Source organism: Natator depressus, chromosome 27, assembly GCF_965152275.1.
Source record: "Natator depressus isolate rNatDep1 chromosome 27, rNatDep2.hap1, whole genome shotgun sequence".
NCBI lineage: Eukaryota > Metazoa > Chordata > Testudines > Cheloniidae > Natator > Natator depressus.
The window spans coordinates 10,678,947-10,701,971 of record NC_134260.1 but is presented as its reverse complement, the minus strand read 5'-3'; the positions used below and the strand labels follow the sequence as shown (position 1 = coordinate 10,701,971).

The following is a 23,025-nucleotide window of genomic DNA, read 5'->3' as shown; positions in this document are numbered from 1 at the left end:
ATGGAGCAATCCAACCCTCCCCGCCCCATCCCTCCTCTGCCCACCGCAGCTACGCCTCAGCCCAGACACCACGAGGTATTTTAAAATAATTTCTGCTTTGATGAATTGCCGGGGAGCTTGCAATTGCTCATAATCAAAGGGAGGAAAATGCAAATGAGAGCCAGTCGAGAACTATCGGCACCAAACGTTTATTCCACTGCACAGTGCCAAAAAGAATTAAAACAACATTAAACTCCCAGCAATAATGTTTAAGTCCTCGTTTCCAAGTGCCAAATTGCACCACTCTGGATCATACAGATGTTTGTTAATTATGCTAATTTTTATTAAACTATTAAAACGAGGAGTGCACTGGCACAGCAAGCCAAAGCCCGGCACCGAGTGAACCCTGCTCTCGTCTGGAGGTGCTAATTTACTAAGATGCTGACGCCTGGATTTAGGGGGTGCTGAGCAGCTGGGTTTTTCTGGGGCAAGGGAGGAGAGCGATGGAGGACTGTTTCCCTGGAATCTACCTAATCAACTTCCAGCAGGGCCTGTGTGCTCTGTGCTTGCACAGATTCGGCGGGGGGAGGAGGGGGAAGAACTTAGCTGAGACAATTATCTGGACGTTCGTTGCTTTGAGGAGGTGGTGAACAGGCACCTGGACCTGCTGAGATGGGGTCTGACACACACACTCCCTGCAAGGCGACACACACCTGCGGTTCAACACCACTGTGCACCTGGCTGGAGGATCTCCAGGCACTTTGCATAGCCTCATGTAGCCCCATTGTACAGGTGCGGCCACTGAGGCAACGGACGAGGAAGTGACACGGCCAGTCAGCAACTGAGTCCAGGTTGCTTTACAAGCCAGGGAGTCAACATCCTCCCCCTCCTCGCCCCAATCCTCCTCATACTCGCACCAGTTTAACCCCGCTGATTTACACGTCCCTCCTGATTCATCCCAGGGCAAGAGGAGACACTGCCACCAACCCCTTGCAGGACGACGCTCGGTGCACACAGGTAACAAAAACCACCTGTTCGACGCGCCAGGGGGCCCCAGTTCTGCTCTCAGCCCTGAGACCTCCTCCCTCAAACTCAGAGATCCGCTCCCAGGAGGATGGCCCACTCCACTGGCCCCGGCGCTCTCTGCATTTCCTGCCCGCGACCGGCGGTGACGAGCTCCCCGAAACAGACGCTCGTTCCAATAACCGGCAGCCGGCAGGTTTGCGCGCTGGGCCGTAAAAGGATTGATGCTGCTAATCTCCATCAGCAAGGGGAGAACAAACGCCCCCCTTCCCCCTGTAAAAGGAACAGCCAATTCTATAACCGAAAACGTGCGACGGCCACCAGCACGGGATATTTCACAGCTTGAATCAGCCTCCGGTGGTTTCCCTGTTGCCATTTATGGCCGCGCGAACATCACGGCCCTCCTTAGCGATCCGTCGGTCACAGGGCCTTGAATCCCTCCATGGGGCTGCAAATGCCCTGCCAGTAGGTGTCGGGGGAGGGAAGCAGCAGGTTGCTCCTCATAAGCCTGGAAAAAAGTGATTGGAGCCCCCCTGCTACATGATTGCCGCATTTTAATTTCCAGCCACCCCCGCTGCTTCCTATTTGTGTGATCTCTTGCAAGGCAGCTCAGCCATGACCTGGAATGACCATCCCTGTCCTGGGCACAGATGAGATGGCTGGGCCAGATTCTCAGCAGCTGTAAATCGGCGTAGCCTTGTTGACTTCAATGGGGCTACGGCGACCGATGGCAGCTAAGGAGCTGGCCTTGGCCTTTGAAAGTTCAGGCGAAGACGTGTTGGGGTTTCCCAGCCTCCGATGTTAATTTAATTCCCGGTCTAGTGCTAATGAGTCCCCAGCCCCACCCTACAGGGCCCCAGAACCGGGGGGGCAAGAGGCAAATGAATCCCCCAGATTCATTGAGCCAGGGGCTTCCCCACACATCCGGTCCCACACCTGGAGGGATCTTCTGCTTCCGGCGTGGAAGGAGAACTTCTTATTTGTATGGCGAGAGGCCGGCTCCGTGGTGCTGGGTGCCGCATGGATACGTAGCGAGAAAGAGTTGCTGGAGAATGGCAGAGCTGTTGTCCCTCTTTGACAGGCAGGGAACGGTACCCTTCATCTCCTGCCTCTCAGGCCGGTGCTTTTAGCCACGAGCCCGTTGCTTGGACCCTGAAACTGGGGCTGCATCTTTGGGCGGCTCCCCTCCTAGGGTCGTCGGGAGAACGCTAACACGATATTAACATGGCTGCAAAGACAGCATCTGCTCCTCCAGAGTGAGCGTCCCCCCGCCGTCCCCGAAATACGAGCGTTTCCTTTCCTTTCCTTCTACCGAAAGTGGAGCCGGCAATATTTACTCCTCACCCCGGCCTCTGGCCCCGGCCGACATCCACGCGCTTTCTGCCCGGCCTCGTAAACAACCCGTGCCTCCTTCAGGAACACAATCAATCAGCCCCCCTTCGCACAGAAGATCAATGACGCTTTGATGGATGCCCAAGGAAAAGCCAATCAATCAGGGACTTATCGGTTTATGATTGCTCGGCCCCATTATCAGCGTGTGTGTGTGTCATACATTATTGTTAGTCAAATGGAGGATCCTAATTCATAGGTGAGGCATGCCTTGTGCTATTAGAGGGTCAGCTGACACAGGGAGTTTTATACCAGGTCAGCTATATATCTGTTTATCTAGAAAACTGGCTCGGAGCAGAAGCTAGCTCTGAAATTTAAAATTTACCTTCCCCCCTCAGGGAATTCAAAACTTGAAGCCAGCGGAAGATGCCCAGTAACTGCTCAGAGACACTGTTTATTTAGAAAGCGCTCACTTATGTTTTCCCAGCATGGGGGACTTTTATCGGATATCTCCTCAGAGGAAGAGGGGACTGGTCAAAGGCTCGGCGCTGTGCTAAACCGGGAGGCGGCTTCCCCATTACTTTGGCGCCCAGCAAACCATCCTTTTCTCCTCCCCCCCCCTTCTTGTTTATTATTCAACCTTTCTTCAGATAAAGCACAATAAAAATGAATGATTAAATTTGACACCCCCCCCCCCCGCAACCATTATTTATTTGCTCTTGCCAGGAACTTGTTAAATGGATTCCTGCAGGCGGGAGGTGGACAGGCCCAAGAACACACGCGGATGGGAAAAGCAAAGTGATGGCCGGTCGGAGCGTAGGAAATACGGGAGGTAGCAAGGAAGGGCGTCAAATGAAACGCTGCGATCCCCACTTGGGCAAAGCTGCCATTTGGGGTGAATGGGCTTAGCCCAGTTCATGCTGGACAGCACCAGAAGAATTTAGGAAGGGATTGGCCACTGCCCAGGTCTGTGATGTGCAAGAACATGCTTACTCCCCATGACTGCGCCCCCCCCCCGCCCCCGGGAGCTTTGCCTGCAGGAGGAGGTCAGGATTTTGCAGGGAACTTAAAAAAATCATCTGTGCAATGCCCTCCATTTCGATGGCCTGCGACAATAAGCTCAGTTCATCCCTGGCCCGGGCCCTGGACTTGCACCACAGATGAATTTGGCCCAGAGATAGAGATGGGTGCACAAGGCCCAAGGACACTGCCTAACTGTGAATCAGATGGGCCCGTGGTCTCGCTGCGTATGCAAGCCGCAGGGGGTGTCGTCTGCCAGGTTAAAACTCTGCTCCCAGTTACAGTGGTGTCAATCCAGAGCGACTCCATGGAAGGCAAAGGAGCTACTCTGCATTTACACAGGTGCAGACGCACTCCGGATCGGCAAGCGAGGGCTATTTTAGGAGGCCCATGGATAGCACGACACGAGGTACCGTGTAGGAACCCAGCTAGATCAGACAGACAGACAGCTGCAGGAAAGACTTGCAAAGCAGCTCTGTAATTGAGGCAGGGGGTGCATGCTAAAGAAGAGGGCGGGAGAGGTACCTTCATTTGCAAGAGGAAAAAGGAAGGGGGGGGGAGTGCTGAATTTGGAGACCACCCCGGCTGCCCCATTTCCAAGATGATGGGATTGTGAGATCATGTGAAACTGCAGTATTAATATTTATTCCATAAAGCACGCAGCTCACAGCTTTGCACCATTCTGCCGCGCTTTGACCGCAGTACCAACCCTCAGGCACAGCAGCACAATTTGGAAACAATGTGACGGAAATGTTTAATCTGCTCAGCCCATCTGTGCTGCGTATTTCTCCAGCTCTCCCTGAGAGAGACGCCTTCGAATCTCCACATCGCCTTTAATATTCTCCTAAATCACCTCCCCACTGCACTTCAAGGGCCATTGCTACAATATCACAGGTTCATCTAAAGTGCACTGGGTTGGGGGGGCCCCCCCCTGAAGAACAGGGGTATGGGTGGAGGAGGGGGAGAGACAGGGTGTTGCTTGGGCTATTTTTTATTTCAAAATAATTTCCAGGGACAGTCTTTCCATGCCCCTTGGAAAAAGTGAAGGTGATTAGTGAGACTGTTTAGAACCAAACAGGCTGGAATGGAGGAAAATCATTTCCGAAGAATTGTTTTTATTAATCTCCTGCCCAGCCGCTCTCATTCAGGCACGGCTTTTGTTCGGCTGGCCTGCGGGCCCAATCCGCAGTGGGTTCCGCCTGCGACCGCAGGACTGAGCCCTTTGGCAGAGAACGTCCTCCTAGAGCCGGGAAAAGCACCGGGGACTGGGAGTCAGGGCTCTCGGGTACCATCCCAGGTGCTGAGAGGAAGCAGGGTCGGGTGGTTATAGCTGAGAGTCAGGACGCCTGGGTTCCACTCCCAGCTACGGCACAGTGTTACGTGCCTCAGTTTCCCCTGTTTTGTAAAACTTGAATGATCCCCATGCCTGGGGGGGAGCTGAGGTTTATCTACATAATGCGTGCACAGTGTACAGCAGAAGAGAGACTAAATGTGAGACAGTCGACATTTTTTTTATTATTATTACTTTTTTTTACACCCATCACTTCCATATCAGGTGGGGGGCAGCTGGTTGCAGGGGCTGGCTCGGGGCCGGCTCGGGGCCTGATCCTGAGAGGTGCCTAGCTCCTTTGACATCCCACCAAAGCCGAGAGAGCGCTCAGTCCCCGCAGGCTTAGGGCCCCTCACCGGGGAGGGGGGGGCCTGGCCTCCCTCTGAAAAGGGGGTGAAACAGGAGGTGCTCAACATCTGCTGGAAGTGCTTAGTACCCCTGGCTCGTGGAGCTGGGGCCGCATGTGTGCACACGAGGTCCCGTTCTGCGCTAGGCCCCCCCCAAACCTGCCTCCAGCTGGGGGAAAAAAAAAAATCGGGCTCCCTTTGAGCAACTCTGCGCATGAAAAGAACGGAAGAATTGAACGCTCAGGATCGTTCGCTGGCAAAGGAGGGGCGCGGGGTGGACAAGGCGTCCCAATTGTGGCGCCCCCAGCCTGCCGGTGTGTTACATCATCTGCACACATAGGTGTTGCCATGGCAGCTGCTTATAGCTTCATTTCCTGGATCCCCCGAGGGGGGTGTCACAGCCGGATCCACCTGCTCTTTACCCTACCCTCGGTGGGGTCATAGTAAGGTCGCCAGAATAAATGAACGCGGGTACTAATGATCTGTTTGCTGGCTGTTTATGCTCCGTGTGTCAGGGGCACTCACATTTAGAGAGCTCATTATGGCTGCAATTAGACGGCACCATTGCTAGATATTTAACTCCTTTTTCTTTTAAATTAGCATTTTAATAACGTGCTTTGAGCAGGGGAAACAAAATGACCATTTTTCATGGCCAAACTTCTTAGCTGTAGGTGTAACTTTAATGGCAAAGTTGTGAGGGCAGAGAGGCAGGAGCGGCTGGTTCCCCTTCCACCTTCCCCCCGCCCCCCTTCTATTCTCCCCTCCCCATGAGGGAAAATAAAAATAATAAAGGGAGAGATTTTTATTTGCTTTACGGCACACTCGATTTTCTCAATGTGTTCTGCTGCCAATTAGATTCAGCTTGAAAGTCCCGAACACGGGGGCCTGATGAAAATTAGCAGTCACAGGAGTTAAACTTTGTGTGTGACCTGTGAAGAGGGCTTGAAATGATTCTGTGTGTGTGTGTGTGTGTGTGTTTGTGTAAAAGGAGCCATTTATTTCAGATTCCCCCGGCTGAAAAAAGGAAAGGGGAGGGGAAAAAAAAAAAAAGAGAGCACCCATTAGAAGATCAGTGCTATCAAAATATCTTTATACAGTAACCCCCAGGGCCACTTCCTTTCAAAAGGTCACTGCAATTATTTCTGTTTCGTTCATAACTCTTCTGATGATCTTATAAGACTGGGTGGAAAAAAGAGGAGGAGATAAGGCACTACCTGTAATTACTGATCCTAGAAGGGAGAGGGATGGAGAATTTACAAAGGAAGCTGGGGGCTGGCAAACTGAATGAGACAGAAGTGATGCTACAGGGGGAATAGAGTCTAGAAGTTTAGCTTTCAGGAACTTGAAAAGGCCCCTGTTTTATTCACATGTGGTTTGAGCAGTTGAAAAGTACAAAGACCTGTAACAAATGGGAACATTTCCCTTAATTCCCAGGGTCATTTTATGATTGCTGTTTATTTCCTTTTAATTTGGGACCTTAAACTAAACATCATTTTGCAGACAAGGAGGTGAACGGGACTCAAGAAACTGTTTTGTTGTGGAAAAGAGAGATGTTTGTCAAGTGTGTATGTGCGCACACATACAGTTAGAGAGCAGTGCGTAGGAGATACTGTTCGCAGTCAGGGTTGGAAGGATTAGATTATTAGTGGTAAATGTTGGTAAATGTGAATTTCACTGTACACACACAATCCGATGGAAAAAAAATTGCTCCACAGATGATCAACAAAATATACAAAAAGTGCCGAATGAGAACATATTAGAGTTTGATTCAAGGCTATTTACTTTATCTTTTTGGACGTCTGATCTTGACAATTAGTGTGTTAATGGTTATAAAGCTTTTACTTTTTTAACCTCAACATCTACGGTCGTTAAATAACCAAAGAACCTCCCCCAGAAATTCCTGTAACTGTGAAAATTGGGGAAAAACCCCCCCGACCAAAATGGAAACCCATGCTTAAAAAGAAACATCGGTATTATCTGTCAAAATCATTTAAAAATAAAAAGGAAAACTTGAATTCTGCCAAGTCTGTGCACTTTATGCATCTGTAGGAGATGAGACAAAAACATGCGCGTGAAAGTGGCTTTAAAAAATGTATTCGTTTCCTACCCTCTTGGAATCCCACATCCAAGTTCTGCCTGAGATTTTCTGTTCTGACACCGGGCTCACAACTCTTTCCATGACAACAGACGGGAGGGGATTTCAGAGCGACAGGAGTTTGGAGGTCAATAGTTGAAGACCAGGAGTTAGGGGATCAAAAACACTGGGAAAACACCCCCCGCACACACACACACACAGACAGTTGAAATAAAGATGATCTTGGTGAACTAGTGAGGAATCAGAAAAGGGGAAAAGTGCAAGGGGGAACTAAGGCAAGAAAAGAAAAAGGCAGCTTTTGTGAGAACAATGGTTTAAATGTTTACTCTTCTGTATCAGCTCAGCTGCACCTTCGAAGCTGCTGTTTCATAAATACAATACGGATGGCATAGGCTATAATTTGGTGATAGCTACCCCAGGACATATCTAGATACACTTCTGTTATTTTAATTAAATACTGCATTATGGTTTGTGACAACTTCATCGCTATAGCGTAAATGAATTTGGAATTAAAGTCTTATTTAGGCATCCAGCGTATCCCCCCCACCCCTCCATTTCTCAGTTTTACAAAGCAAAGGGCTATAAAATCAAGATGTTTGTTCATTTACAGATGGAGCAGTGTGGAAAAAAAAAAGGGGGAAAAACACACTATAGAAGCTGACTCTGAAATACTCATGGCTTACAAGCATTCTCAGACAGAGGAGAGAATTCTTTTGATCATAAGTGGGCTATGCTGAGTATTAATTGTGTGTGTTTATTCTTATCTTTCAACCTGGGCTCGTCTGAACAATTATACTGATGGCCATGGGATTTTTTTGCCTCTTTTGTTTAGTAGTTAATAGCCAGCTTTTAATTTTCAAACTGTTGATTTGTTACTGGCTCTGTGCAGGAGAAGTTTTTGGAAATTTCATTTGTGACCAAGGGGAGCGGAGCTGATTGAGTTTTTTGGGCCATGGACGGAGAGGAGTTATGGCAAAGGCAAACTTATTTTATTCCCAGGAATGGGAGTTTCAATGCCATCAATCTATTAACTTCTCTCTAATGAAACTAGACCATACGTGACATTTTGCAATATAACTGCTTTAAATGTTACCACATCAATTGGCTTAAATGTTACCCGCGCCTCATGAACCGGGATATGGTTTTATAATTATCTCTCTCTCTCTCTCTCTAACAAACAGATTTCCACTGATATTTTACACTATCAGAGGAAACAACAATGTAGTTTTAAAAATAGAAGCTCAACAGGCTACAATTAAAAAAAGAAATTTACAAATAAGTTTTGTGACCCTGCAAAAGGAGGTTTCCCTCCCTTGCATATTGGACAAATCAGTGTAAGTTTTAGTGTTTATGATCTATTTTTGCGTGTGTGTAATTTGGATTTCACACTAAATTTTTCCATTGTCCAACTTATTGCTGATGAACCAACAGAACAGAACAACAAACCAACTCTCACAGGAGTTAAAAAAAGAAAAGAAGACAGCCGAGTCATGTAAAAGTTATTGTCAAAGAAAGATGGTTCTGAAAATGACACCCTGCTTGAATATTTTTCCGTCTTGGCCACCCCAGATAAAATGTCCCCCTCCTTTTAAGAAATAAAACCGGGAATCGGTGGACATTTGTTAGATTAGAAACAAAAGCTTTTTTTGCCACACATTTTAAACAGGGCATCTGAATGAAATGTCACCCTCATCCTCTTTGGCAGATTAGCAAAAGGTTTATTATTAAATCTCTGTCAAATAAAGGCAGAGTTGACTCGGGAGAAGCTGCCGGTTATAATGCTGGCTTCAGAAAATGGAAGGATTGTCACACTTAAAGACACAAATTTCCTCTGTAATATATTCGAATGGAAACCTCTGAATCCAATACTACATGGTCATATCTAATAAATTCACAATATTTCAGCCTCAACAGCCTACAACGGTTAGTTTTAAAGATTTATGTGGTAAAAAATTACTCAGTGATGAATATAGTTTATTCTGTGCAGTATTGGAGTGTGTAAGGAATTAAGCTACTGTCTTTAAACAGTGAATTTATTATTACCTCTGTCAAAGACGAAGTCTTTAACAGCATTTGTTATAAAATTCAGCACAAAATAAATGGTCTGAATATTAAAAGGAAAAAAAAAAGCCGGAGTTTGAAAATGCACTGGTGGTTCAGAAGATGAACCCAAGAGCACTGCTAAAGTTTGCACAGTTCTGGGTAAATTCTTTGGTACGCTCCTGGAAAATGGTCATGTTCAGACTTAAAGGGAGGCTGGTGTGTGTGTGTGTGTGTGTGTGATTTTGATCAGCGGCGTAAATGCACAGCAAAGAACACACTCCGATCTCACTTCTATCAGGGGAACCCCAAGATCGGGGATGAATTTCTGCTCCCAGCGACACACACGAACCTCCACGGAAAGGAGGAACATTTTGTTCCTGGGGGCAGCAGGGTGAACTCACCGCAAAGAACATGCTCTCATCTAACCTACGCCAATGTAGACCAGAGTAAAGGCCAGATCCTGCTCTGTCTGCTCTACACGGACGCTGGTGTAAATCCGGAGCAACTCCACAGCAATCGAGAGCAGACTCTAGCTCTATTCCAATACCCGCTCTGGGTAGGGGGGAAAAAACATCGGAATGGGGAGGTAATATTGCCTATCTAAGACAAAGCCCTGCTATCGGGACCCTAGCTTAGGCTCCAGGATAGGTGGGGGTGTTGATGGAGGACCCATGCAGCGGGGTTTGGCTAGAGTGTCCCGAGTGGAAACGTCGGGGTTTATTCTTTTTCTTTCTTTCTGGGTTTATAATAAATGGCCGCTGGGCAGCGGGGGCATCATAGATGTGTCATTGTGCTGCCTGGCTTTTGTCCTCTTCTGGAATGGGTGTCCCCTCATTTATAAAAATTACCTGGGAGGAATGAGGCTGCCAGGGGTTTGTTCTAGACGATTGGTTCCTGTCCGGGGGGGGGGCGGGGGGGGAGGAAAGGGGGGGAGAAGGAATAGCCCTCGCCTGAATTTGACCGGTGTATGACCGTTGCCTTCCAGCTGACCCCAAATCCCGTCCCCATCCCTCCTCACTCGATAGCCTCCCATTGGGGTTATTAATGGGCGCGAAACCCCTTCATCGCCATCACAGCCCTCCGTCATCACAGCACGGCGCACGGCGGCTTGTTAACACAGGACCGGGGGCGGTTTTCCGCTTCCCCCTCCCAGCCCATAATAAATATGTGGGGGTGGGGTGGGGGGAGAGATTTGCAGATACCATTCCCCTCCGGTTAGGTCAGAGGTGGATAATAGCTATTTGACAAGCAGCAACCAGGTTCATTGTGCCACTCAGACCCCCCCTGCACCCCCACCCCCACCAAGTACAGTTGTTGGAGAGTGACAAAAAGGGCCACTAGATGTCACCAAACTCCTCCTTTCGCTCCAGGGTCCAAGGAATAAAAACATCCTCCCCCCCAAATACACTTTCATTTCAAGCAATTGAGAGAATTAACTTCTCCGGTTTTATGGGCTGCGTGTCACATCCAACTAAGTCCACTTAAAATAGGAAGTCTCACAGCGCTCAAATAATTATCATAACGTACAAATCACCCGGCCCGGGGGAGAGAGGGCCGGCGTCCTTTAGCTGCCGGGAAAAGGGAAGGGAAGCAGAACCTCGCTTTGCTAGCCCGTCACGCGGCCCAGACGTGCTGCACAATGGCACCAGGGTGGCCCAGGGCCCGAGCGACGCTGGAGGTTCGGTACAGGCCCAGAGCGGTTCCAAGTGGTAACGGGACCAGCCCTGGCAACAGTCACAGCACTGGGAGTCCGGTGAAGGCCCCCGCAGCACTCCCGGTGCCAGAATCGGAACAACAAATCTCTGGCCTGCGGTACCAAGAAGACAGCCAGCGTTAGTACCGGTGCCGGCGGCGAAAAGGCCCGGTGCTTGTCGAGCCATGCCGGTGCCATCCTGTTGCAGATCAGGCAATGCACGCCGGACACCTGCAGGCTACGCCCGTCCTGGGGATTAGCAGGCACCGGCGCACTGCCGCTGGACTCCTTCCACTTCCAAGGGGCAGGCTGGGACTGCGGCACTCATGCCAAGCACACCAGCTGGAGCTCGGCAGAACCCGGATCTGCAGAGAGAAGGCCTGGCTTCCCTGCCCCATGCCAGGGGCCTCTGGCAGGGCCGCTGCACATTTCCTCTCTCAGGGGTGCACATGCTTCTGCTGGATTCAGAGGGAAGGGACCTGACACACTGATCTGTTTAGCGGCTCACCTGGTTGCTTCAGGTTACTTACAGCCATGACAGACTATACAGACAATTAGACATGTGGTCGGAAGCAGAGAAAACACAATAATAGCAATGCCCCTCACCCCCTTTAGTGCCTTCCAACTAAGGATCTCAAAGCATCTAGCACATGTTAATGAATCAAGCCTCACCCCCCTGCTGGAAGGCGAGTAGGTAGCAACAGCCCCAATTCACAGATCCTGAAACAAAAACACAGAAAGGCAAAGTGACTTGCCCAGGGACACCCAGCGAGTCACTTGCCAGAGCAAGGAATATAATCCCGATTCCCTGATTTACAGTCTCTTGCCCTAACCCCTAGATGACGCTACCCCTCTGTGCGTGTGCTCCGTGGGGACCCTGTTTCTACATCCCCTCCTGGAAACTTGATCAGAGCATTTCCGCCTCGGTGCCCTGCGCCCCAGAGCTAAGGTTGGAATCACTCCTTGAGCATGCTGGGTTGCTGAATCCTGATCACCCGCTAACCCCCAAATCACTGTCCCCCCGCTGTCGACACTGGAAATGTCAGACAGGACCCGAGCAGCAGCCAGCATGTGTTTCAAATGCACCAGATGGATTTTTATATTAGCTACTATTTCATGTTCACACAGAGCGACCGCACCGCTAAAGCGGCAGCCACGACGCTGCCGAGTTTGCTTCGATGAGATTAATTCTGGGGAATTAATTGGGACAAGATTGAAAAGGAAATTAAAACGCAGCTGAATGAACAGGCTCTTCAAACACCTTTTCTCTCCCCGCCCTCCCCCTGCTTCATTCCGACCCACATTCTGCCGTGGTCGCGAGCGTCCGTCGTGCGAAGTAATTTACGAGAGGGAGACTCTCAGGACCCATCGGTTACGTGTGAGGAAGTCAGAGGAAGAGTCACAATCTGGAGCCACTGAAGAGAGTTCAAACCCCGCCGTGGTTCCAAGCTGCATTCCCTGGGCTGGGGTGAGGGAAGTGGGGGGGTGAGGGAGGGCAGCAGAGGCCGATTCCCAAACAGAGTCCATAGACGAGAGGCCGGGAGGCAGAACGCCAAGCTTAGAGTCAGGGTCCTGACTCTCTCAGGGAGGGTTTTACACCGGTGTAACTCCACCGATTTCTGTGGCGTCGCTCCCCACGCACCCCGGGGTCTAGGCGAGGTCAAAACTCCGGCCGTCTGGCTTGCGCGCCCAGCACGACCATGGGCAAGTCGCTTCCACTTGCTGGCTCGTCTGCAAAAGGGTGGGGAAAGGAGGTGAGTGGACCTCTTCCGGAAAGTGCGTTGAGAGCCCCGGATCGAAAGGGCCAAGAATTGCTGCCAGAAAGAAACAGCCAGGCCGCTCGCCCTCAGACCCAGCACAGAGCAGCCCGCGGTGCAATTAAAGCCTTCAGCTAGTCCTGTTAAAACCGAGGCCTCCTAGAAGCGGAAGGCTGAAATGGCCAAGCAGCTGAATGGGGTTCTCAAAAGCAGGGGAAGAGCTAAGAAGGGAACTCCATAGGTTCCTGTAGGATCTTGGTGTTCCACTGGGTCCTTACGCTCACCAGGGCGAGACCCTGGGTGAATTCCTTTGGCTCAGAGTCAGGGCTCCATATGAGATCACACCGAACGAGGTTCTGCGCAGCCAGTTCTTGTGGCAATGAGAGGGAGAAACAAGCGGCCAGCGACTCCCGCACGGAGCTGTCCTCATCTACTCTGCTGCATTCTATTCTGCTTCTTATACCACGCCCATCACCGGGGTATCAGATCACTCACATTTCCACCATAGGAAATATCCAGTTGTCAATACCGGGGTAATTCAGATCCTTTGCTTGGATAACCATCCTGGACTGAGCAGCGCTCGTACCCTTTAGAGAACTTAACACGTAGTGATTAGTCCAGCCCCCCTCACAGCTGCCCAGCAATAGGCAATGGGCATCCCCATTTTACCGAAGGGTAGAGTGAGACTTAGAGAGCAGGACGGCTTGGCCCAGGGCCCACAGAGGGAATCAGTGGCAGACAGGAGATGGAAGCAGGAGTTCCTGTGCTCAGGCTGCACCTCCCTATAAAAAGAATACAGCCGGCGTAACAATTCAAAAAAATAAAATGGGCCAAGCCCTGGCCGAGGCCCCGCACTAATCCATACCTGCAGCCTGGGAGAATCTTTCAAGAAAACAAGCTTGGGAATGGGGCCAGGGGGTGCCCTCTTCCTGAAGTGAGCTGTACTCCAGAGAAGAGACCGAGTCTGATCCATGGGACTGTGCTCCCAAAGGGCCTGACTCCCACGAAGTGCTGAGCACCCACAACACCCAGTGGGAGCTGGCAGGCCGAGCCCAGCTCCTTCCAGAATCGGGCCCACAGGAAGGGTCCAGTAGCATCACGTGACACGAGTTCAGGATTCCCCTTGGAAGAGGGGGTTTTCCCGGTCATGCAAACACAGCCCTTGAGCAGTGTCTCCCTTTCTGACCCGGCTTGGCCCGATGAACAGCACCAAGGGAACTAGAGCAAAGCCTGGCACATCTGGGTTTTGCCCCATTAGTCACAGGGGGCCAGATTTTCAGAGGTGCTGAGCCCCTGCAGATTTCACCGGAGGGGTGCAGGGGCTTGGTTCAGCAGAACCTGAACATGCCCGGCTTCCAGCCCTCCCGGGATAGACGCACGTGCTGGGCATTTGGACCAAAAAACACCTGCCGACCCATCCAGGTCCAACGGGGAAGGCTCCCTGGGCCTGTACGGCAACCTGTCGGCAGAGCCAAGAGAGGATGTTCTCATCCCTGGTCGAGGGAGCCTTTTGGAAGCGACAACACTTAACTCTGCCGGGAAACTGGTGCTTGAGTGATGCGAGATCCAGGGAAGGGGCTGGGAGCAGCCTGCCTGAGTCGTGAGTGACCCCTTGTGGCCAAATCATCGTGCTAGGCGCTGTACAAACATAATGCCCCTTAAGCTGTTCAGCAGAGAGTGACCGAGCCACGCTCTTCACACGCTCCAATGTCACTGTGAACCAAACCAGGCATAGACCGCAGCTGGTGCCCGCCCCGCGGCCACTTCCTGGCCTCTTCTGAACAGAAAGAACAAGAGAGGTCGCTTGCAACCCCGCTCCCCGGCCCCCCTTGGACAGGAGCCTGGCTGAGGATCCTGACTCCGTCCCCCTCCCCCCACGGGCATGTTCAGCACAGTGCACAGAGTTAATTTATTTACCTGCATGCTCCTGACAAAGAAAGGCCCGGTCACACCTGGCTGAGTAACTCAATTACCCCTGTAATGCCAGAGAAACACCACACACAGACTCCATTATGGAGAAACATCTTGCCTGGGGGCATTTTAAATACCATGCGCTTATGCTTGGGACTGGGGAGGAAGCATTACAGAACAGTAAGAGCCAACGGGGGAGGGGCGGGGAGTCAGCACCGGGCTCGCCTCCCAGCCGTGGGAGGGAAAGTTGTCCGGTGATTAGAGCACAGGACTGGAAGCCGGGACTCCTGGGTTCCATTCCCAGACGTGCTACTGACTTGCTGAGGAAACGGCCATGCTCCGTGCCTCAGTTTCCCCACCTGTGAAACGGGGATGATGATACTGACCTACTTCAGAGGGGGATTGTGAGGTTTAATTCACTTGTGTCTGCCATGTGCAGACAGGAGGCACTACAGAAGGGCAAAGGAGCATTATTATGCATGCCCACCCTCCTGCTTTCTCAGGGTATTGCAGAATACTGTTGGCCAGGAAGCACCATCCGGGTCTGACTCTATCCTGGATTCAGTCCCACAAGCTCTTAGCAAGTCACAGCGCCCCGAGCCACTAGAGAAACCTGGACACATCAATCTCTCTTTGTGCTGCCAGCCAGCAAGGACCTGGGCTCCCTTCCAGATGTCAGGCCAAGTCCTTCCATGACTCATTCTCCAGGCTATAAGGCACAGGAGAACGCTGGGCTGCAATCATTTCACATTGCTGCTCACGCTGTCTTCCTGCTGCCGGGCATTCAGATAATGCAGTGCTGGGGCGGGGGCATGTAAACACCTAGACACCAACGCCACTTCCACACCTGGCCCATTAAGCTCAGAGGCCACGAATCCTCCTAGCTTTGGAGCGGTGCAACTGTCCCCTACCTTGCTCAGGATGTAGATGATATCCCCACGCTGAAAAGACAGCTCATCGGGCTGGTTGCTGCTGCAGTCCCACATGCCTTGGTAGTAGTTTGCATAATCTCTTGTGCGAAGGCCTAGAGAGAGGGGTTAAGAACAGTGGACAATTACCAGAGGGTTCCCCCATTTCCCAGGGGGATTGGTTTCTAGTGGCCACTAGGAACCCATTCAGCAGTGGGCCCCAATGAGAACAGATGGAAGAGTTCCATTATTTCTTGTAGGAAATTTTGAAAATTTTGTATCTTAAAAAAAGGTGACATTTTCCAGTTACACTAAAAATGGAAAGAAAAAGAAGTGGGTTCAAAACCATTTTTTTTTAAAACCAAAAAGGTTTTTGAAAAGACAAGCCCCAAAATAATGAGGAGTCCGGTGGCACCTTAAAGACGAACAGATTTATTTGGGCATAAGCTTTCATGGGTAAAAACCCTACTTCTCATGCGGCATCTGAAGAAGTGGAGTTTTTTACCCACAAAAGCTGATGCCCAAATAAATCTGTTTATCTTTAAGGTGCCACCGGGCTCCTCATTGTTTTTGTGGATACAGACTAACATGGCTACCCCCCGATACTTAAGCCCAAAAATATTGACTAAAATCTGAACTGAAAATCGAATGGTTTCCCCCCAACGTTCCCCTTTTAATCAAAAGCTAAGACGTTATTACCGGTGAAAAACCAGAAAGTTTCTACCTCTCAGAACGTTTTCCAGGTAAGTTTTCATTCTGCTCAAAAAGCCATTTGCCCTCAAAAATCTGTTTCAGTAAGAAAAGGTGACACTGGCCCCCGGTCTAGCCCAGAGCCCCAAGCACGGGAGCTGCGGCTGGTTCAAGCCCAGGGCAGTGGAAGAAGAGTATCATGAAGTAATGCCAGATATCTACACAGCCCCGCTGGGAGGAGGCTGCTGGGGAAGGGGACAAGCGGCTTGATTCAAGAAACCAAGCTGGAGGTTTCACTTCATTGTTCAGGGCTCCCCTTCTAAGGTTGCCAACCCTTCCGGATTGTCCTGGAGTCTCCAGGAATTAAAGATTCACCTTTATTTAAAGATTATGACATGTGATGAAACCTCCAGGAATAAGTCCAACCAAAATCGGCAACCCTACCACCTCTAATCAACCAACACTGACACCTCCCTCCTCGTTGGTGTTGGTCCTGCTTTGAGCAGGGGGTTGGACTAGATGACCTCCTGAGGTCCCTTCCAACCCTAATCTTCCATGATTCTATGCTGCCCCTGCGGTCACCTCCACAGCCAGTGAATACGGAGGAGCAGAGCAGGCTCCTACCAGTCCACCTGAGCTAAAGGACTTTCTCTCACTGCTGTGGACTCTTATTCTCGCTGGACTAAGCAGCTGAGGGAGACGCTCATACTCTAAGAGAGTATCTACACTTCCAGCTCGGCGTGTTGTTCAAACAGAGAATAGCCGCAGTGGGAGGAGCTAGCAGCCCGGGTACGTGCCTAGCGTCTCGGACAGGCACGCCGTCAGGGTGGCTTGCCCTTCCTGCTGCCATGGCTACACTATTTTTTGGCATCACCCCTGCCCCCCCCAGCGTGAAGGGTAGACGTAACATGCAGCCTGAGGGTCTGCTTACACTGCAGCGGCAGCCCAGGGGGAGTAGAACACGAGTTGGCAGAGTCTGGGTTTGTTAGCCTAGGGCTTGAGCGTCTACACACGCTTGTAACCCCAGGTTAGGAATGGTTGAATGCTGGATCCCAACCTAGGGCTCCAGCGTCCACACTGCATTATACAGGCCCGAGTCCAACCTCCCATATCCCAGACTTCCTAATGTCCTCCCGCTGTGTGGCCGCTCCAGCCCTTTATTTGTGGGGCAGTGTGGCAAAACTTGTCAGCCTGTGGGATACTTCTGGAGGACTCCCAGAGCACGAGTCTAGAGGGGCTGCGTCTACACCGCAAAGCAATAGGGCTTGAACCCTTGGTGCCGGCCTGGTTCAAGCGTGGACTCTCCATCCCTATGCGGTGCTGGGACCCCAGTTAACATGATGCGTGTGTAGCCTGAAGGGGGGTTGGGCTTGAGCCTGAGTTCGAACCCCAAGCTTACCCTATAGTGTAGACAAACCCTCAAAGGCCTGGGAAGCCTAAAAATTAAGCCTCATACTGTGGTCTATATAAAAATAGAGAGAGTTCTCATGCCCAAGAAGAGGAGATAACATGTAGCTACTTTCATCTGAGGCAGTATTGTTACGCCCACTTTACAACCAGGGAAGTTGAGGCAGAGAGAAGGGGAGGAAGTGACTCGCCCAAGGTCATTCAGCAAATCAGTAGCAGAGACAACAGAACTGAGCAGTTTCACTTCCCTGATGGAGGGTGAGGCAGGAGAGCGTTCTAAAGGGGTAGATCAAGATACTGGGATACTGAGAGCTCCCGAGTTCTGTGGCCCAATACGTGTAAAAAAACCTCCAGTAAAACGAGAAGCTAAGGGGTCTCATTCGACCACCGAAGGGAAATCACTGGAGCGACAGGGCGGGGAATCAGGCCTGTGAAGCATAAATAGAAAATATTGAGCACATGTTGCAGGAAATGTTCCTAATATGGTCTAAGGGATTGAATGGTAAGGGCACATCTGGAGATCTGTGCCCAGATTTGATCACTTAAATATGAGAAAGGACATTACAGAGATGGGTAATGATGCAGCGGGGAACAAACAGAATGACTCGGGGACTTGGGGAACTTCAGGAGAAAGGCTGGAAGAAAGTAGGTCTGTATCCTTTGGAAAAATATTAAAGGGGGAACTTAGTGGCAGGGCAAAGATTGTGAAGGGAATAGAAAGAGCAGGAGCGGCTGGGTTATTTAAGCTTGTATAAAACACAGGACCCAGCGGTTATGAACCGAAGCAAAGAAGTATCAGCAGGCAGAATCTCATCACAAAGTGAACAGTGGATGGCAGACAGCAGGGGGCAGCAAAAAATGGAATGAGTGCAAAAATATTTTTTAAGGGAACTAAAAGGCAGACAATCCTGTGAAGCCCAGAGTAACTCAGTACCAGGGGAAGGGATGCACCCCAGACTTGTTGGGTCTCTCTGGTGGAGCACAAAGCCACTCAATTTTGGAGGAAAAGGAGACACAAAACGTATTCCAGGAGGATGGAACTTCTTGGGGGGTGGAAATTGCTCAGGTTATTAACTAAAATATTAGTGATCCTACAGATCATTATAAGTAAATCACTGACAAAGAGGTTTAAATACAGTGATGGCCAAATTCAGCATACTTCCCTCTTCAGACAAGAACAGGTTTATTATTTTCCCAATATGTTGTGGGGGAGGGAGGGAGATTTGGGACTGAAATATACCACGTTCCACGCTGTAAGAAGTCGGAGGGTCTATACGTGGGATTGCAGAACATATAGGGGTACCGGCCGTGCTTTGATCACACCAGCTTGCTAAAAATAGCAGTGTAACCTCAGTGGCATGGGTGGTGCTGGCACGGGTTAGCTGCTCGAACACAGTCCCACCCGGGATGGTGGCTACATACTTGGGCAGCTAGCCCGGGCCTCCACGACTACTCTGCACGTTTTAGTGAGCTAACTTGATCAAAGGTATGTCGGATACGCCTATGCCTGCTGCAAATTACACCTTCTGATTGCAGTGCAGACATCCTCGTGCAAAAACTGGGGCCACCGACTATTTCCTCCTGTGGAGCTCTACTGCTGAAAGAACTGGTGCGCCCGCTGGATATCAGTAGTTAATGAGAGCAATCAAGGAAGATAAGGACATTGCTGAGAAGCTCCATGGTTTATTTGTTTCAGTTTTCGCTACTCGGTCGAGGAGGCTTTGGAGATCCCTACACCAGATTTGCTCTTCCCTGGTAATAAAAAAAGAGAAAATCTTGGAAGTGGAGTGGCAGAAGAGGCAGCAAATTGATCATTTAAAAAGCAGTAAGTCACTAGGCCCATAGGGGAGATCTAAAGAAACTGAAGCACGACGTGGCTAAGCTGTTCTGTGCAAGGTCCTGCGTTGTTTAATATACAGTGTATGCCCCATTGTCTGAATAGCGTGGGGGACACGGGATTGAAAGGGCAGGAGTAGCAGCATGGGGCCCAAGAACAGGGTTCGGATAATAAGGGCTTTGGAAAAACCGCAAGTGCGCTGTATTTATTAATGATCTGGAAAGGGGGGTAAGCCACGAGGCAGCAACATTTGCAGATGGTGAAATGTTATTTAGGTTAATCAGGACCAGAGAGGGCCGCGGGGAACTTCAGAGAGCCCTAACCAAACGAGGGTAATGGGCAACAGGATGGCACTGGCAATGTCAGTAAGTGCCAAATAATGCCCCGTGGAACTACTCTGACACCTTAGAGGAATCTAAATTAACTGAATCCACTCTGGAAAGGGACCTGGGCATCATTATAAACAACTCAATGAAGACCTCTGTGCAATGCGCAGCTGTGGTTTAAAAAACAGCAGCAAAAAGCTCAGATGTTAGGTTGCATAAGGAATAGAAGGGGGGAGGATTCTGTAATGCCTTTGTATGAAGTAGGTAGAAGAGAGTGTAATGGCTTTATATAAAGTAGGTGGGTGAGGGAATCTCTTTTATTGGACCAACGTCTATGGGCGGAAGTGACAAGCTCGCAAGCTTCCCAGAGCTCTTCTTCAGCTCTGAGTCCTGACCTGAAGAGCTCTGAAAAGCTCAAAAGTTTTGTACCTTCCACCAACAAAAAAGACATGACCTCACCTGCCTTGTCTCTCTCATCTACTGGGACCAACAGGGCTACACCACCACGGCCAAAAACTTAAAATATAGCAGTGATGCAGCCTCTTCCAGATACTGTGGCTATTGCTGTCCTACAGGGGGTTTAGAAAAGGGAAACAATCGTGATCAAGGGCCCGGAAAAACCTCTCATCTGAAGAGAGATGGAAAAGGTTGGGATTGTTTACCTTAGAGTGGATCCGGATGAGAGGATCACAAAGTGCATCATCCTCATCCTCATTTTACAGCTGGGGAATCAGGCACAGAGGTGAAATGACTTGACCAAGGCTACCCAGCAGGCCAGTGGCAGAGGCTGGAGTAGAAGCCAATTCTCCTGAGTTCCAGGTCCAGTGCTCTCCTCACTAGCCAAGGCTGCCTAGATTGGTAACATCTGTTCTCCTTGTCTCACAACCCAAGAAAAAAAGGGGGCACTGGATGAAATTAAAAGGTTGGAGAATTTAAACCTCACAAGAGCAAATACTTTTTCACTCAACGTCTGATTCAACTGCAGAACGCATTGCCACTGGAAGTTGTTGAGGCCAAGAGCTTAGAACATAAGTACGGCCATACTGGCCCAGACCAAAGGTCCATCTAGCCCAGTATCCTGTCTTCTGACTGAGGCCAATGACGGGTGCTTCAGGGGGGATAAACAGAACAGGTCATCATCAAATGATCCATCCCCTGTCGTCCATTCCCAGCTTCTGACAAACAGAGGCTGGGGAAAAAGCACAGGAGTACTTGTGGCAAGATTCAGAAAGGGAATGGACATTTATATGGATAGAAAGACTAATCGGAGATAGAAGTAAGTTCAACACATTTTTTGGAAGGGATATTAACCTTCATGTGTCAGGGCTGACACCAATCTCTATTAGAGATCAGCATGAGACCTGATGTGGAGGGCAGATTATCCCACATCTGCTACTGCAGGGTTCTTACACCTTCCTCTGAAGCAGCTGGTACTGATTACAATCGGAGACAGGATACTGGGCTAGATGGGCCTCGGATCTGATCCAGTCTGTCAAATCTCACATTCCTGTATCCTGTATTCATTACTAAGCCCAGCTGCCACTGCCCTCGGGGGTGAGGCTGAGCCTACACTTGGTCATATGCCACACCAGCACCTAGATGGGCCCATCTGTCTCTACAGAAATTAGTTTTCCATTATAAACAAACAAACAAACCAAGCCTAGATTTTGTATTTGCTTACTGGTTACTTCAGTGCAGCTGCTGCGGCTGATTCACATCAACATAAGTGGGAATCAGAATCTGGCTCTATATTTATAGATTCAATGGTCATTAAGAAAACCATCCAAACGGGGCTACTGCCATGTTTTCCTTCCCACATCTGCACGGCTTGAAACAACAGTCAAGGGAGGCGTGCAAGCTGCCCCTGTTCATTTCAGGGGTGGCCTGTTGACTCTGAAGCGTAACAATAGCAGTCTAAATAGCAACAGGGGTTTTTCTTTTGTTATTTTCATCTGAGCAGAAACATCCTGCTACTCCAGGAGAGGGCGGAGCTGTGGATCATGGGAGGAGCCAGAGATTGTGGGTGACTGTCGAGTGGTGGAATTTGGCTGTCCTGGTAAAATGCCTTGCAGATGCGGCTACCCTACCTCCCCCTTAGCGAATTCTAGCTCAGACCACAGGCTTTAAAAGCAACCAGTTGCTAAGAGAAGAAAATGAGTATCCTGTCAAGATGAGACTGCAGCTCTCAGTTTGATTTGCTGGGAGAGGCTGGCTTCACAGTGTCCTTGTGGCTCTCGGAAATGAGAAACAATAAGTTTTACATTAGCCAAATGCTCATCTGGCATTTTGACCATTTGGTATAATTAAGAAAAATGCCCATTGCAACCCCCATCCTCTCAGCTTTCATTTCAAGGACTTCACTCCACCTAATTAGTCTTTTATTCCGTTTGGACTGAAGAGCAAAAAAAAATACAAGACTAAAGCACAGAGACAAGTGCTTCCAGCAATGCCACCAACCCTGTCCCTTGAAATCCTGCCCAGGGATGAGTCTAAAATATTATTCAGCATGAAAAAAGACAGGTCCTAAAGCAATCCTGACCACGCTAATAACTAAAATAGTTATAACGATGAACAATTAGCACCACGAGGAAGATACTAATGAATACGAATAGGGCATCTGAATGGCTGGCAAGGCTGTAGTGGTATGGGCCAAAATTTTCAAGGGTGACCTCTTATTTGGGGTCCCCCCTTGAGATGCCTGGGGCCCATTTTTCAGAGCACTCGCAACTCCATTCCCTCAGGCTCAAGGCATTGCAAGCTGGGCCGACAAAATCTGAGGCCAAAATGAGCCAACCGTGGAAAATACGGCCTTTAAAACCCCAAGCCGACGGCAGTTAGGTGCCCTAAGGGACTTGATTTTCAGTGGGACTTGGGTGCATTACTCCTTCCGGCACCTCTCAAGTCCCCACTTGAGGGAGCTAAACCAACTTAAGGCCACTTTAATTCTGAATGACCGCTCACACAGGGGTTTAATGCGGTTTCACTAATCCACTTTAAAATCACACCTTTAGTTAATTCGGATTAACTTTCCTGAGTATCTCTGTGTAGGCAAGCCCTTAGTCTCCAAGTACATTAATAACTGAAAAGGGAACCCAAAATAGAAAGAGAAAAATGGAAGCCACTCAGCAGCAAGGATCTTAGCTGACTGAACGCAGCCTGTACCTGTTCCAAGGACCTCAACAGCACACCTTTTCACTGTAGCCCAGGACAGCACCTCCCTGAACAATGGTGTTTCCAGGATAAAGAAGTCAACACGGTTGCTCTGCACAGACTGAGCCTAAGCCCTTCAGTAGGGGTCAGTCAAGAAAGAGAAGTCCCACTTTGTGGGAG

The 23,025-nt window shown here is 49.7% G+C and overlaps 1 protein-coding gene across 1 annotated transcript in view; it reads right to left on the bottom strand.

Annotated features, from left to right (window-relative positions):
• Nucleotides 1-23,025, bottom strand: part of SKAP1 (src kinase associated phosphoprotein 1) — a 228,607-nt gene that overhangs the window by 3,328 nt on the left and 202,254 nt on the right. Inside the window, exon 11 of the mRNA XM_074940661.1 lies at nucleotides 15,439-15,551. Within this exon, the coding sequence (XP_074796762.1) occupies nucleotides 15,439-15,551 (113 nt within the window). The remainder of the gene's footprint in view (nucleotides 1-15,438; nucleotides 15,552-23,025) is intronic.